Source organism: Pavona decussata, unplaced genomic scaffold (assembly GCF_977016875.1).
Source record: "Pavona decussata unplaced genomic scaffold, jaPavDecu1.1 SCAFFOLD_244, whole genome shotgun sequence".
Classification (NCBI taxonomy): Eukaryota; Metazoa; Cnidaria; class Anthozoa; order Scleractinia; family Agariciidae; genus Pavona; species Pavona decussata.
In genome coordinates this window covers 922,501-939,369 of record NW_028145649.1, presented here as the reverse complement: position 1 = coordinate 939,369, position 16,869 = coordinate 922,501, and the positions used below count along the sequence as shown (strand labels likewise).

At 38.9% G+C, this 16,869-nt stretch overlaps 3 protein-coding genes across 4 annotated transcripts in view; 1 reads left to right on the top strand and 2 right to left on the bottom strand.

The window, feature by feature from the left end:
- Window positions 1-133: 133 nt before the first annotated feature.
- Window positions 134-11,570, bottom strand: LOC146457298 (uncharacterized). Of its 2 annotated transcripts, XM_085092032.1 has the most exons (9): window positions 11,433-11,570; window positions 8,535-8,836; window positions 7,766-7,812; window positions 5,772-7,504; window positions 5,111-5,182; window positions 4,816-4,973; window positions 4,343-4,420; window positions 3,931-4,007; window positions 134-1,731 (listed from the first exon to the last, which is right to left on the bottom strand). In XM_085092032.1, exons 1-9 carry the CDS (start codon window positions 11,484-11,486, stop codon window positions 1,538-1,540), a joined length of 2,715 nt encoding a protein of 904 aa, XP_084948158.1. In that variant the 5' UTR covers window positions 11,487-11,570; the 3' UTR covers window positions 134-1,537. The 2 variants fall into 2 exon arrangements, with proteins under 2 accessions (XP_084948158.1, XP_084948159.1); XM_085092033.1 differs by lacking the exons at window positions 7,766-7,812; window positions 11,433-11,570 and having other exon boundaries at window positions 8,535-8,750.
- A 1,160-nt stretch (window positions 11,571-12,730) lies between these two features.
- Window positions 12,731-15,300, top strand: LOC146457297 (uncharacterized). Its single transcript, XM_085092042.1, has one exon. It carries the CDS (start codon window positions 12,742-12,744, stop codon window positions 14,077-14,079), a length of 1,338 nt encoding a protein of 445 aa, XP_084948168.1. The 5' UTR covers window positions 12,731-12,741; the 3' UTR covers window positions 14,080-15,300.
- Window positions 15,301-15,431: 131 nt separating this feature from the next.
- LOC146457296 (uncharacterized) overlaps window positions 15,432-16,869 on the bottom strand; it is a 2,244-nt gene continuing 806 nt past the window's right edge. The window contains exon 1 of the mRNA XM_085092044.1: window positions 15,432-16,869. This exon is cut by the window's right edge and continues 806 nt beyond it. Coding sequence (XP_084948170.1) covers window positions 16,354-16,869 — 516 coding nt within the window. The 3' untranslated portion in view covers window positions 15,432-16,353.

Here is a 16,869-nt window from a genome sequence, read left to right as displayed (position 1 = left end):
ATTTCAGTACCTTGGGGGTTATATCGGGAGAGGAATATTTATTTACTCTAAAATTAGGACATTTTCTCTGGGCGTTAAAGGGGAAGTATCTTGGGGTTTTTGATATCTTTTGTTAAAAATGATGAAATAAGACCCTCAACCAGCTGTCAAATAATTCCAGAATGACGAGAGGAAAGAAATCAACTCAATTCTTGAAAGAAACAACTCGCGATCTGTTCTAGCGCATTTTGGAAACAAAATGCGAGAACTTATAAAACATTAGCCTAACATTTTTCAAGTTTCAATCCATACCGGCCTACTCTGTCTCTGACCAGAGGTACTAATCGACAGTTTTATTGCACTGGGGTGAAAATTTATAACAAACTTGACAATGTTTTCTTTGTTTGTGCCGACAGACAAACATTTTTGGGTTTTGGAAGTGACAGTAAATTTGCGTGATACTTGCCCTTGAAATGCCGTTTAGCCGCTTAAAGCAGCTCAGTTTACACTAATCCACCTTACGGAAAAAGATCGCGGCTGTACATAGAAAACCATCTTTTTTGCGAAATTCTACCCTTTGCTTACAACATTGTGTATGTTAGGTTTGAAGTTTTTATAACTTTTCTGTGCGATTTTAGGTTTTTCGTACGCTAAGAATTATGGGTAAATGTACCGGTCAGCATATTTTTCCGTACGGCGGATTACCTTTGCCATTTATTCGAGTAGACATAGTATATAGAGCGTTTTCATTTACGTGACTACCGGCCTTATTGGTTTACTGAAACAAAAGAAAGTATTTGAGTCAATTATATAGAGTTCAATTCCCAGAGGTTTAGTTTGGGACACCAACATGGCCGCCATTTCTTTGTTTTGGGACACCAACATGGCCGCCGTGACGTCATGTGAAAACACTCTATAGATGTATGAGAATGTTTTCTTTCGTTATCTGCAACTTGTAACTCAACATGTCAATGCGCACTAATAAATTGCTACGTTATTCACTTGTTTTCATTTGAAACAACGGAAGAAGCGGCAATATGCTGTGTACTGCTCAGACATAAGTAGAAGTCCTGCTCTTTCTCTCTCACTAAAATCTTTCAAGGGAAGCGAAAGTGAGTTGCGAGCGGATTAATAAACCCAGCTGGCTCTTTTGGACTATGCACCTTTAAACTTAGCCTCAAGTATTCACGTTCAGTTGAGATTTCAGCCAGTGATATTATAATTAAAGATCGTTTTTCAGGTGAAATTTGCCAGTAGCCGGCTCTTAGCCTATGCGTAGCCATATCCACCCTCTGAGGGGAAGGTAGGAGGGTGGTAACTTTCCAACCTTCCTGCTTTACCCTTAGTGGGTACGGCTACTCGTAGGCTAGCCAGCCTTTAGCCACATCCCATACAAATGGAAAGCGCTCGAGAATTGCACTGTACCATTTTTTCCATACACTGTCAGAAAGCGCTCTTTGTTGCCTCACATCCCAGTCACCTGGGTGTCCTGTTACAGCTGTCCAATTACAACATATCCTTATTGGTACTTAACCACTTTAACGTATTCTAAATTGTACTAAATTTGGTCAAAGAATGTTCCTATTGCTATCAGAAGCTCTTTGAGAACCGACTTCATAGATCCGGGGTCTTCGGTGTTGCTTCTTTTCCCAGACTTCACTGCGTGAATGACGTCATTCGCCATGTCCTTGATTTCTTTAAGCTCGTTTGTGCAGGTTTTGACTTTGAGTTCCCTGTCCTTGTTTTTGCTTGCTAGTGCATAAAAAATAAAACAAGGAAAAGCAAAAGAACATGATGATTGTTAAAATCATTTATTCATTTTGGTATTCTATTCAGTTAACGCTACTAGATTGCGTTCACCTTTTCTCAGCTCTATTTTCACTGGACCCTGATAACCTGCAACTGCATTATTTTTTAGGGTTGGGTGCATTGTTCTGTTGTTTGCTTTGCTTTTTTTATTTTTTAGACTCTTGACCAATCATATAAAACGTTGCAAACGGTGTAGCTCGCCCCATTGGGTTACAACGGCCACATGAATTTAATCATTTTGCGGCTTTTGTCGTTGGGCTTATTTACCTTGAAAGACGCGCAATAGACCCTTCTCCAAAATGGCGGCAACAGATTTGAATGAGTTAAAATTGAACTGAATAAAAAACTGATACCAGCACTGGAAAGAGCGCCTTTACTTTAGTAACCTTGCAAAGTTTCAGCATATTAGGTGTTATATCAGCTCAGGAAATGCAAGATGAAATTTGACAAATTTACAGACGTTTATATGACTGGGGGTATACGTCATACCCCCAGTCATATAAACGTCTGTAAATTTTTCATTTTTCAACTTACATTTTCTCATCTGGTATTACACCTGATATGCTGAAACTTTGCAGGGTTACTAAAGCAAAAGTGCTCTTTCTAGTGCTGGTATACGTTTTTAATTTTAACTTTTGAATTTTCGGCCGCCATTTTGGAGAAGGGTCTATTTGTGCCAAGCGCATTTTGTGCCTTTAAAAATCGCACTACAGACCAATAAAAGTGTCGAAAGAGTTTGAGTACATTAACACCAGCCACACGGATAGAATTTGAGGGAAAATCTTTGAACTGAAGAGTTTCAACTTTCTACAAAACTAAAACCATCTCCATGCTTTGCGCCAAATACAACGATCAAATAGATACCCCTCCCATAAGACAAATGTTCCATTTGGTGTATACAACAATGATTTGGATTGTTGGAAACTGGTTCATTCAATTAATTTTTGTATACATTATACCTTCGAAAACACTGCAAAGTTTGTGGAGACCCTTTACGGTGAGCCAATCGCTCGCAAAAGCGACATTTTCCCCCTTGAACTGGTTTCTGGATCAGGAACCACTCAAGAAAATTAAGGCATGGGTCTCTAGTTATTTACTGGAAAAAACAAGGGGGTGGTCTATCTTCTGAAGATTTAACCAGAACATCGTGAGACTTCAGAAGCGTAATATGCTTCTAAATGTCATCACATTGACATGCACGATGTATGTAAATTAGGTCACGTGACCTGTTTCGGCCGCAACATTCATGAAAACTTTCCAGCAAAGATGGCACCACGTTTTATTGTATTCTGGAGGCTGCCCGTACTTTTAAAACTTTGCAAGCATTAGGCACTTCATTTCTGTGCCCGGGCCTTTTAAAAACTCCTTTAATTTTGAAAATTAACGGCTAGTTTCACTAGTTCCCAGTCCCTTCAAACTGAAATTATCCGTTTATTTTTAAAACTGAGAGAATTTTTAAAAAGGCCCGGGTACAGAAATGAAGTGCCTTATGGCTGCAAAGTTAGAAAACTATAGGCAGCCTCCTGGAGGCAATAAAAAGTGGTGCCATTTTTGCTCAAAAGTTTTCTGGAATGTTGCTGCTGTAACAGGTCACGTGACCTAATTTATATACGTCTTGTATGTCAATATGTTGACATTTGCAACCATATTATGCCGCTTAAGTCTCACGATGGTACGCCTAAATCTTCAGAAGATAGACCACCCCCTCGTTTTTTCGGTAAATAACTAGAGACCCATGCCTTAATTTTCTTGAGCACGTGTATTTCGCTGGACAAAGTAGAAAGGTATCAACTTCACACTTCAGGTTCAAAGTCCCCACCCCACCAAGGTAAAGTTAAAATTGCCTACCCTCTGGAAGGCCTTTCGCGTCAAATGCCCTACTCCCCGGGGTGGCGGTGGCATGGGGGGGGGGGGGGGGGAGGGAGGGGGGAGTGAAGAAGTTCCAGTTGATCGGCGCAATTACTTTCAAGTAAAGTTGAATTAGCGTTGGTCGTAATTACATCCGTAGCTTGTAGTGTCATCATTGTCATGTGACTAGACAAACGACTGCTCCCGTGAATGAGATTTTCCCATAAATAGAGGTAAATAATCAGATAAGAGAAAATGCGCTGAAAAGGGCGATTTACAGCCCCGAATACTTACCCTTTGAAGTTCGTCGAATTACAACGGCTACTTTCTTCAATACAATGTGTATGATGCCACAGGCCATTTCAACGTGACTAAAAAGAAAACAAAACAATTGCACGTTCTGAACTTCACTCCGTGGATTAGCTGTGCAAATGTTTTTTACAAAACTGCAATTTTACTCCATCTGCTGCAAGCGTTCAGATGGTAGGAACCGGGCAGTTCTTGACAAAGAGTAATATGCGAAGGAGAAAAAGGGAGCCAGTTTTTTTCGCTCTCGCATTTATTCTTCAAGCAACTCGTCCACTTTGTAAACCTCTCACAAATGCCATGGATGAAAGAATTGGGGCCAGGGGAGTGCATGTTTCGGAATAAAAAAGAAAGTAGGTGGATCAAGCTTACACTGATCTGCTCACAGCTAGTGTTTTACCTTGTGTGGTGCTGGGAAGAGATAAATCCCTTTAGCTTCGGTAGCACAAGTGCGAACAGATCTAAGGACCACATTGAGCTGTTGAAGTAAGAGAAGAAAGCGCGGAAACGATCATAATAATATTTTGCTGTGACTTAACGTAAAACGTCAATTTTCCTGTGACAATGAATTAACCATTTAGGGAACTGGTCATAACATGTTTATTCGAAGAGGACCCACCACAGTACCTTGTCTAGGGTAGGGGGAGTTACCGAAGACACCACCTACAAAGTATTCCACCATAACTGTGTACATGTAATACTAAAAGAAGAACCTGTAATTTACAAGTACAGCGATTTTAAAGTTGAAAACAAGAAATGATAAACTACTGGGACGTTAATCTTTACATACTAATCCAGATTTAAGGTAACAGGTCGCCTATGTGTCAGATTAGAAACGTCCTATACAACTGAGGAACAAGCCTATCATCTCACCAGCAGCTTGGTAACTGTTGAAGTATGTTCAGGAACAGCGCACAGTCACGTGGCTCCTGTGTGTCAAGCGTATCACTCATCCCTGTCAAATCGATGCAGGTTTTCATGGCATCCATTGGCTTCCCACCATTCCAGAGTTCATGCACACGAAGGATGATCTAATCAGTGAGGATGAGAGGAAAAATAGTCTGCAGCGCTTCAGTAGAGAAATGAAATGAAAATAAAAGTGTGGCACTGAAAGCATTCATTCATAACATGGCGGCGCGGCCTAGTGCTTAGCTTACAAGATCCTTACCCAGCTTCGTTTGGAGAGTGAATCATATACGTCACGGTGATGGCTCTGCATGCTCTCAAACATGACGTCGTCCTAGGAGAGGAAGGCTTTCCACTCAGAAATAACGGAAACAAATATAATCAAATTAAACTAACAGGTTAAAAATCCCAACAGCCTGGTGAATGAATGAGAATGATATACATCATTCTCATTCATTCACCAGGCTGGAAGTATGCCATCACATTTATTTCATATACCACACGTTCGACATTCAAATCCTAGCAGTATGCAGGATGTTTGTCCCATGAACCTAGTTTAATGGCCTTAGCTCCCACGAGTCTCCTGTAGCTCAGTGGTAGTAATCGGAAGGTCTTAGGTTCGACTCCTTATAGGAGCACTCGGATTTCTTTTTTCCGAGTATGCCTGTGTCACTTTCTAGAATAATACATCATCCTCAAAACTAATTTTCATATGAAAAGTTTTCGTTTTAGCCTCGCTTTCATAATGAGGTTCACAGCAACTCGGAAATAGCCTATTATACGTGAGTCATTCTTGTCCCCAGAACCACGATCCTTTTGGCTAGCGCCCGGATCGACAGGAATGAAAAGTGAAATAAGAGGGGAAAAGGAAAGAAAAAACAAGAAGGGAGACTCCTGCAGTACTTAAGCTATTTGTATCTTACCTCTGAGACCACTGGACAAGACGCAGATCGCACATACTTTGGCACGGCCATACACGATATAGCGGAGGAATGGAAACTAAAACCATCGTCACCAGACTCTAACGGACTCCATTGCTTTCTTTCGGAAGCTTGAGATTCCGACATGGTTCTTTTATACGGAGCTCTTTGACGGAAACAGTTGTCAATGTTGTCTTTTAATTGTTTTTCCATCGCTAAACACAGCAATTTTTCGGAATCCTCTCCGATCTCTGGATTGCAACTTCCAGAATTGTCAGGCATTGCATTTTTCGAAATGCATGAAACTGAAGGTTCAGTATCGTCACCTTCTGGTTTAAAGTTGGTAATTGCATCCTGACAGCCTTCTGCGTTTCTTTGAGTACTACAACTCATTTCTTCATTCTTGTAATGGTTAGTATTTTCACTTGCTTGGCTATTGCTTAGAAGTCCTCCTACGTTTTTTAATGCATCATTGATCAAAGTAACGTTTTCATTTTTACCGTTTTCCTCCAACTCCATTTCTTCGTTTTCTTGGAATGTAGTTTCTTTCATTTCCATGTCAAAATTTCCAGTTGACAGTTCATTTCTTTTAGCACACTTGATTTCTTTTGAAGTTTGAATATCTTTCACCGCCTTTTTCAACTGAGTACATTCAGCCGCAAGCTTGTTATTGAAGTCATCGCATTCCGGATTGTTAAGTGAAGACTCAACATTTTCTCTCATCACTAGATCTATAGATTGCCTGGATGAATTGGAGGAGGAAAATGTCGGGTCGTCACCACTGAATTCTAGTGAATCTACCATCTTTTTCTCCAGAAATTCTTCGAACTGAAAATCATTCTTGTCTTTCACTTCTCCCTCTTCTCTACTTTTCGAATTCGTATCAACTCCTTGGCCTCTTGTTGCAGAATCGTTGCCTTGATGTGATTCAGGAGTTTTTGCTGAGAACACTCCTGAGTTTTTCCACACTTTGCTAAAACTGGGGTTTTCAATTTCGTCCATAACCATGTCAGTATCCTGTTCTTCAAGATGGTATTTTTCCGTCTGAGATTTCGATTTTTCAAGTTGTGTAACTTTGCAGTTAGCCAAACGAATGACATTTGCGACGTATTCTTTCGCAAACTCTTTGGACCTTTCCTTGAATAAAACTGAAAGAGCTACTTCGCATATTTCACCCACATACAAAGCCGCAAATGATTTCAAGCTTTGTCCTTGAACTCTGCAACGTTCCACTATACAATTGTTACTGTTGTCTTTGCCGGCTTCTTGCCCCAGCAAACAGTTTGTTTGCAATCCTTGGTCATTTGACTTCATGAGTTCCACGTCCCCGTCGTTTCTTCTCAACAAATTAGTCTGGCCTATTTCAATCTCGGAATAGCTTGCAGCATCTTTTTTGGATTTATTACATGAATAAAAGCCGACAAAAGAACTACTGGCTGAAATCTCACTACAGGAGTGCCAATCTTGTGGTTCATTTTGCACACATTGAGGGCCTATCTCCTGGTACCTTTCTTCTTGACTTCCGCACATTCCTTTGTCGTGCTTAGGATTTTTCTTTCCTAAAGAGAGATTCTTGTTTTGATTTGTTTTAGAGTTTGTTTTGCGACTGAACTGTGGGCGGGTTATCCTGGGCGTGGCCAGAATACCGACTTTAGATGTTTGATACGCTGCATTGATATCAGACAGGCTTGATTCTTGACATTTTTGCGTACAATCTTCAGTGTCAGAAGAGTAACCTGTGAACAAACGAAGGGCAGATGTTGTACAACAATATTTTCTAACGTTATGTTTATTTTACAGCATAATCCAGTCACCTACTCTTAGTCAAACTCGCAATCTGATTGGCCCCGATACTCAGTTTGTGTTTTACTTGCGGGAATATGGCGATGGCTTCCAATTTTGCTAAAGTGTAGAACCTAAAAGAAGCTAAAAGGGCTTGGAGAAAGCCTGGCCAAGTCTGTGTTTGGGTGTCGATTGGTGAACGATAAGGTACACACCTCGAGTGCTTTGTAGTGCTTTCGAGTTGTTCTTGCTTCCTTCTTTTCTAAAAGAAATGAATGAATAAATAAACAAAATAACAAATAGAAAGAAGCAAGAAGATGTGCATGCACGTTTGTATGCATAAATGAGTAAATGAGTAGAGGAACACACGAGTGAATGAATGAACGAACGAACGAATGAATGAATGAATGAATGAATGAATGAATGAATCAATGAATCAATGAATGAATGAATGAATGAATGAATGAATGAATGAATGAATGAATGAATGAATGAATGAATGAATGAATGAATCAATGAATCAATGAATCAATGAGTCAATGAATGAATGAATCAATGAATCAATGAATGAATCAATGAATGAATGAATGAAGAAAGGAAGGAATGTAGGCACACACACACGCACGAAAAACAACAAGTGATGACATAAGACAAAAAGAAAATAATCCTAACCGCGACAGCTCGACACGCTCTTTTTTTGGGTGGAAAGGGAAGGTCATTAATTTCAACCACTGCTGTCATTAGGACTATCCGCTGATCGAGAAGTCCGCAGATTTCCTACTATTATGTTATTATTAGTAGTAATTTTCTACCTTTTATGTATCGTTCTTATATGTATATATAATTAATTTACCTTATGTTCATTTTAAACATGTTGTATTCATCACCGAAAAGCCCCTCTGGGGAGTGTTCAATAAAGTATTATCTTATCTTATCTTATCTTATCTTATCTTATCTTATCTTATCTTATCTTAAGAAACAAACCTTTTCCTTGTTTTTCCAATTCCAGGCCATATACACCGCAACCAATTGCCTCCTTCGCTTTTCTCTTCATTTTTGATCGCTCTAAGTCTTTTCAAGCTGATCAATTTCAGCGTCTTTGGCAAGACCTGCTCCTTGAGAAATGCCAGCAGTTCTTTGCACTTCGTGACGTCATTGCTGCGACCGTTGCTGACGTTTACATGAAGTGTAGCCAGGACAGGTCCGTGGGGTCTGATGTACTTTTTGCACATCTCACGAACTCGCAGATTTAGTTTGAGCCCACCTCCGTCGATTTCATCTGCAACCTGCACGTAAAGGTAGAAACCGAATAATCTGAATTAAGGTGACGAGTCAGGTGGGCGTTTTTATTGCTACATTAAGTACTGAGTCAACTTAGTTCCCAGCATCCTCTTGGTATGCAACGTGATGTATCACATGACCTTACTCGTGAGCACTTGATTTATTTTGAATAATTTTTCATGATTTATTCAAAATGGCGCCAGGTACAGGTCAAGATCTCCAGACGCTTCTGAGGTCACGTGACTTGCTTTCTGCTAGGATTAAACTCAGAGCAGATTCAGTAATAAATTCCAGTCTTTCCAAAGAGGAGTATTTTAACTTTTTTCTAGAAAGTCTTGAAGCCAGTGGTTTAAAATCGACCAAACTGATTGCAGGGCTGACATTAAGCAAAGGGCTTATTTATTTGGGCCAATATTTCAACTAGTACAACTAGTCTTCTTCAGGACCAGACTTATAATGAGAAAAACTAATGGCTCTTAAAAGTTTAAATTTGAACGTAAACATAAACGGTTAATGGTTAACTAGTGTACGACCCCTACAGTACAAGAAGTCTCCTATTTTCTAAGTTTAGTTAGGTGAAAGAAACACGCCAGGGATCGCGAAAGTTGGCTAACTTTTAGCCAACTTTGATCAAGACATCAAAAATCGTGTTTGATCAACACGCTAACTTTGATCAACACATCAAAAAGTATGCGTTTTCAAACGATGGACGCCCCATCCATCGTTTGAAAACGCATACTTTTTGATACGTTTTCGCCTATCGTTCACACAAAAACGCCTCAAAACGCCGATGAAAACGGAGACTTTCGAAAATGGTTTCAAAAGTGGAGACTTTTGAAAACGCTTCGTTTCTAGTGTGGACAGGTGAAAACGGAGACATTTGAAATCGGTGCTTTGAATGGCGTCACATGTCATCGGTTCCAGTCCAAATCGAAGCCTCTATCCAATTGTGCCCCATTCACACCAAGACTTAAACACGTTTAAAAGCTGTTTAGTTAAACACAGTTTAAAACTGTTTCCTTCATAAAAGCTGCTTTCGGATTTTTGTCGACTTCAGATTTAACACAAACGAAAGAGCATAAATTAAAGTTACTTGAATCCTATGTGAAGGCCAATGGTTCAGTTTTCTGTTACGAATTTTCATTGTGTTAAACCTAGTTTAATTAAACATGTTTTGCTGGTGTGAATGGGGCTCAAGATAGCAGATGCGCAATCCCAGATCTCAGTCGTTTTCATCGATTATTTCGAGCGTTTTAGTGTGGATAGGTAAAAACGATACGAAAACGCTAGTGTTGATGAAAAATATTTTGGTTCGTTTTCGCCGACTTTTGAAAACGCAGCTGTGTGGCTGGGGCCTTGGATTCTTTTACGAGTAACTAGCTCTTTTTACAGACAAGTTATAAAGTGCAAAATTTGTTACACACGCAAAGATTTTTCAAGTGTAATTCCTCACGATCAACACATCCCTTTATTTTCTCCATAAAATTCATCTCTAACAATGGAATCAGTTCGTTTAGTTTAAACAAAAACATTCACAAATATACCTTGCCCGAATATCACGAGGTTTAAGCTCGTGGACATTTTCGTGAAGCTGATGGAAAAGACAATGTGTATACGGCTGTGCCAAGATAACAAACTCAACGATGAAAATACTCCGGACTATTTTACTCGTTACGATTTAACGCATCTTACCTCGAGTCCTCTTTAGAAAAAGAAAATAAAAACTTAGGAAAAAAAAAAACTGCGAAATGATGCCAATCAGTCCAGTCATTGACAAACTATGTCATCCTACAAAAAATCGTATCCGGTTGAGGAAATTTCTAAAAGAAACCGCCTTTCCGCTTTCCATGTTTGCCAAAACCGGCATGACAGACGAGGAGCCGACAAATTGCCCCGCTGTAATTTAATTTTTTAAAATCAGCAGAGATTCAACTCGCGTTCGTTACTGGAGTATAAGTTACTGCGCGTGGAACTGAAAATATTTCATTGCGTTGTTGTTACTTTTGGCCTTGTGGAATAAAAATTTTATAAAACAAAACGCATATTAAACATTCAAGGCAAAGATCTAGCGTCTTATCAGTTTAGCCATTATCAATTAATTTTCAAACAACAGGAAAATTAGAATATTCGCGCGAAAATGTCGCGAGACTGATTCTGAATTTTAGTCACCGCGTAAACATGCAGAAAACAGTCGATAAAGAAGCGTAAAATATCAGAGCTTTGTTAGTCATTTTAAGATAAAAAATTACTTTTCTATTCATTGGCTGTTTAGAAAATTCTCTGAGTCTTTCCGCCACAACAACGTTCGCCACAGGAGAAAAACATTTGATGCCAATTGCATTTGAATGATTGACAGACTCAAACGCAAGATACAATTTTGAAAGGTAGAAACTGAGAAACAGCCTTGAAATTTTTGAGTGTTATTAAACAGCGTTAATATTGGGAAACCAGAACCCGGAGTTATTGAGGTTTTTTGAGCCGTGCTTGTGTACAAATCATAAAATCTTTATGCCGCAATATTAACGCTTACGGTAGTCAACTCAGAGAAAGGTATAAATTAAAATATCCTACCGAACCAGTGAACTATAACATAGTACAAACCTCTATTTGAGCATCACAGCTAAATTTCTTGCCTAAGAATGAAACTGCCAGCATTTTTGCTCCGCGATTTCTTCTGTTTCGCTTCGCCGAACTAAAAATGAAAACAAATTTTCCAAGCTTCCTCTGCTATTAACAACAACAGGTGAAGCAATGGGCGCCAAATACATTAGCATAAATTATTCACACTTTTCACAAATTAGACTTCATCAATGTTGTCGCCTATTGGTAGAAATCAAAGAAGGAGGAGTCTGTTGTTGATAAAAACATCGCATTTCTTAATCTGCTAAAAGGTATTCCACAAAAAACTAGTTTTCGTTGCTGGGCTTTTGTTTTCAAAAACAACGTGAGAACCTTTTTAGAATTGCGTATGGATGAATTGATAAATAACGCTGAAACCTTTTATTCCGATTTTCAAGGCTCAATTTATATGTGTCGCAGTTTATTCGCGTCAATTCTTTTCAAACCTAAGAGAAATTGCCAAAAATCGCGGGAAATCAATTTGAATAACAACATAAACATTAAGTTATACATTGGTTAGTCTGAGCGGTGTCTAGAAGTCGAAAAGAGGACTAATTCGTTCCTTATCTTTAAAAGCATTTTAAAATTATATTTGACGCAAATGAAAAAAGGACTGAATTTATTTAGTTCTCGATTTTTCAGTGGACTGCGTGGTTAGTATCAAAGGGCTTTACAGCAACTTCAAGCTGTATGGTCAGTAGATTAATTCATCGCTCGCCTGGCGTGAGCCTTCGTCAGAAAAAAAAAATAATAATAAAACTTCGCTCACGAAAAACTTTTTTTTTCTTATTTGCCCTCAACCTCAGCACAAGCTGTTCGTGTGTTTTAATTTACCGACGGACGCCTAATCGAGCCGAACACTGGGTTATATCAGCTTCGGGTGCTCGTTTGGGGTGCTGGCGTATATTAATTTCGATCCAGTTCGATCCAGTGCTCATTTCTACATAGTATCCCTCAACGTAAAATTGCGTAATGAACGCTAGGCTCGATTTCCGCCGTCTCCCGGGTCCTGAACAGCGGCTGCCGTGGAGCCTAAATGAACGCGAAATTTAGAAAAATGCTGCATTTACTATACGTCGAATTTGCTTGAAATTTCTGAGGATTCTGGCTGGCTGAAAACATTTAGGACCGTATCTTTGGCTCCTGGCGAAAATTAGTTATATTTAAATAGTTGCAGTAAATCTTATTTTTTCTTTCAATGTCTTTTGTCGAATTTTTTTTATTTTCAATAGCAGTAAAGACTGGAACTAGAAGATAAATGCCCCATGATTCTTCACTCGCGCTTTTCAATATGGCGCGGCTCATGCCTCAACTGCAGCGAAGAAGTTTTTCACTGTTTTGCCGATCAAGGGCTTTGTACATTCCGCTTGTACGCCTCCCAACAGTTCAAAAGCTTCAGAGAAAAGTCTTCTCAAGTCTTAAATCTGGAGGGGAGGTGCATTCGACGAGAGAAACCGATCGCAGGCGTCAACCAAAAACTCCGCGGATCATGATCAAATATCCCATTGAATATCCACGCGAACCAAGAACGTTAACTTTAAAAAAAAGCAGGAGACTTCATGTGGGTAATCTTCTTGTCGGTGCGGATAAATATACGACCGAAGATACTTTGTTCAACTACTTTGCTCAGTATGGCGAGGTTGAAAATCTGGAATTCTTTCGTCGAAAATTCAGTAAGTTACCTCGAGGTTTCGCGTATGTGACATTTCGCGATGTGGAAAGCGCGAGAAAAGTTCTAGCAGATGCTGAATCTCATGTCATTGATGGCCAGAATATTACGATAGCTCTTGCCAAAGAAACCAAAAAGAGTGAAGTACAAGGAAAGTCATATTCGACTGTTGTTGTCAACAACATTTTGAAGGAAACCACTAAACAAGCGATTGAAGAGCACTTTGCTCAGTTTGGAAAAGTGGACGCAGTTATGTTGGCGCACAGAGATGCCTCAGATGGAAATCTCAGCAGTTACTATGTTATGTTTTCAACATTATCTGCTGCAAAGAAAGCCCAACAAGAACCAAGGCAAAGGATTGCTGATCAAGTGATAGATTCTCAAGTGACAAAGTTTACACAAACTAAGAATTTCCCGGGTAAAGCAAAATGTGTGCTTGTGCAGCCAGTGCCAGACCATGTCACTGTTGAGGATTTACGAGATTACTTCAGGCAATTTGGTGACGTGAAGCTTGTGGAGTTGAAAATCGATTACTATGATGTTCCTTACCCAGAGAAAGATTCAAACATAGCTTTTGTTCATTTTCACGATGAAGCCATTGTTGATGAAATCACCAAATCCGAGGGTTACATTTTAAATGGTTCAGAGGTCAAAGTCGTGAAATCTAGCAACCTGCAATTTTGGCCCAGAAGGTCCCATAAGCATTCAGTGTCAGTGGAGGGTCTTCCTATGTCAACAAAGTGGTCAGATGTCAAGGACTTCTTTCATGAATCCTTTGGTATAGTGCCAAGTTACATTTTTATCAAAAAACCCAAAAGAATTGACAATAAAGCTGTTTGTGTAGTCAGTTTCTTTGGCCAAGGGCAGATTGATGTGGTTTTGAGCACACCAACAATGACATTTCGTGGAGTTACTGTGCATTTCCGTAAACTCTTTTGGAGCAGTTACAGACAAAAGTAATGGTGATTACCAATCATTTTGAGGTACTGGTTATGCTGCCAAAAACTTACATGAGAACTGTACAATGGGCATTCTCTCCTTCAACCTGAGGACATTACAGTCAATCCATGTCACGCGTGACCAGTATTTCTGAGATGAAATGAACATTTGAATTTCTCTTTGTAATGTGCAACATGTAAATGGAATGTTGAACATTTCTCTGGAAATTTTTCCAAAAAAGACGCATTAACTAGAAAAAAAAAAGATTCAAAATACTTGGGAAACAATATTTATTTTTATTCTTGAAATATTAATGCTGTAATGAAAAAAAAAAAAAAGAAAAAAAACTTGACATAGCTTTATACCATTTATAAACTAGGGAAATTTCTAAGGGAACTCTGAAGTCTTGTTGGCGATGATCAAAACTGACATGTAAATTTCAAAACTCCTTTCAAATTTCAACAATACCGGTCATGTGTGACGTGGATTGACTGTAAGTGCTGTGAGAACACACAAATGGATGTGAAAAATCACCTGCTACTTGGAAGAACAATATACATGTACAGCAGGGAGATGGAGCGAATGCATTAATTCCATGCAATAGACTATTTTGCATGCACTCCTTTGTTCTTACTTTTCTATTCCTTTTCTATTCCTGAGGAATGACTGCTTATAGTCTAAAATGGACCCTGATGTTATAGACTATGGCAGTTTCTTAATTTTCTTAGGCCTACTGTAGTTCATACGTTGCATTTCAGTCAAATATAATGCAGACAAAGTTAATAAAAGAAATTGTATTCGTCGGTAAAGTGTGGTTCTCTGGCTTTACAATCCCTGATGAAAATAATGGATTTCACTTAGTCCAACATGTTATGCTTCACTGTGAAAATGTATCCGCCATTACATGCTACAAAGGACAGTTACAGGGGCACTTTAAAGCTTGGAAAGAATCCACTTTGTTTTTTTACCACACTCACTAAAAATAATGTAAATGCTGATAACTGATTCAGGCTGTGATCAAACTTGTGATATTAACAAAATAATAAGGATGAGAAGTGGGCTGGAGAAGGGAGGTACAGTGTAATTAAACTCATGTTAGCACTTTAAACAAACAGTTAATCATCTTCATTATTCTGTTCTTATACCAATAAATGTTAGCCTTGAGAGGCCATCATTGGTTTATGCTTGTTATTAAAATGCTTTTGAGTGTGAAATGAACAGTTTCAAAATCCTACACACACACACACACACACAAAAAAAAAACTGCAAGGTGATTTTACCATCTCAAACAAGATGGTACACTTTCCAGGTTTTTGCCCCATTCATTCTAAGGTTTTTGGTCCTTTTGTGTCCTTGCAAGAAGTGGTTATAGCTGTTCCCCATGCCAAGTATTATGCCACTGAGAATGCTTGCATATTTCTTTTATCCCATACCTCTCAATATTATGTTGGTTCCACAAAAGAAAGTTTCCCCTTACAATTTTTTTTAACAATTTTGACCTGCTTGTGTTTAAGGGGTGGTTTAAGCACAATAGTTGTTCAAAAATGAATGACAGGTTTTGAACAGGGAGACTTGTCAACGAAAAACATGATAAATCTTGTTGTATACTAGCCTGCACAGATAGCAGTTTCAAAGTGTCTTCTCACAGCTTTGCCACTCTCGTTTGTCTTCTTGCTTATGGCTTTGCCGTTCAATCTCATGGCTCTGCTGCTTAATTATATTTAATAATTAACATAAATAATTAACCTTTAATTTGGGAAAAAATTCCATACACCCACTGTTTTGTATTACGACACCTTTTAGAATTATTGCTGCGTGCCCCATTTTAGCATCCATACATTTATCAACTGCACATGATAAAATTATACCAAAAGAGGAAAAAAGGAAATGGTCCTAAAATTATTATTATTATTACTATTATTATTATTATTGTTAATGATGGACAGTAGTTTTGTAGTGCCTGTATGAATATTATGGATGTAAACCAGTAAACAAATTAAATTAAACAAATTATTGTAGTTCATCATATCATTTATTTACCCTTGGATTTGAGAGTAGCTTATGCAGCTAATATCTCCGAGCATTTACACACCCAACCACGAGGAAATACACACAAAGACCAGACCACATCACCAGGAACTACCTCCCCTACTCTGTGAACAGTGAGTGGGGTCTTTTGGCTTGAAATCGTGTCATTTTTAGTTCATGTCTATCGTTAGGGGGGCATGCAATCTCGCTGCAGGGGGCAGGAAGAAAAGGGACCCTGGAACAAAGTTGTGCAACAAGCTGTCTATTTTATTTATGTTTAAGCTTCGTCCAGGCAAGTCGTTGGAAATACAAAGGCTCTCCATGAATAGTTGTTCCCTTCTGCTGCTTTAGAACATGTTCAACTTCTTTCATGTTAGATAATCTGACAATACACACTAACTTGTTCCTAAATACTCCATTAGGGACAACCCCAAAGGTCCTTTCAAAGTATTTCTGAACTTCCTTTGAGCCCATTGACAAAGGAAGTCCTTTGACAGAAATTTTTAGCTCACGAAGGTCTTCCGAGGCTAGATTGCCTGTATCCTCGTATGCAAGAACTCTGACAGTAGAGCCACTAATGACGTGATTCTCATTTTCTACAATTTCCTCAACAGTAGTGTAATTTGAAAACCGAACAAAAGCTACATTGGCACTTTCATCTCTATGGTGTGACCAAAAACGGCGATTAACGACAATGTCAACACTTTTTACGTCTCCAAATCTTTGGAAATAATCTCTCAGATCCTCCACCGTGAGATGATCTGGGACAGATGTTACAGAAAC

What these genes read in the sequence shown, in the direction of transcription:
- LOC146457298 (XM_085092032.1), bottom strand. Translation starts at nt 11,486, where the DNA reads ATGCTGGCAGTTTCATTCTTAGGCAAGAAATTTAGCTGTGATGCTCAA. An exon ending in CAACAGTTACCAAGCTGCTG is followed by an intron (nt 4,421 to 4,815) that starts GTGAGATGATAG and finishes TTACTTCAACAG; the next exon opens with CTCAATGTGGTCCTTAGATC. An exon ending in AATTCGACGAACTTCAAAGG is followed by an intron (nt 1,732 to 3,930) that starts GTAAGTATTCGG and finishes TTTATGCACTAG; the next exon opens with CAAGCAAAAACAAGGACAGG.
- LOC146457297 (XM_085092042.1), top strand. Translation starts at nt 12,742, where the DNA reads ATGGCGCGGCTCATGCCTCAACTGCAGCGAAGAAGTTTTTCACTGTTT.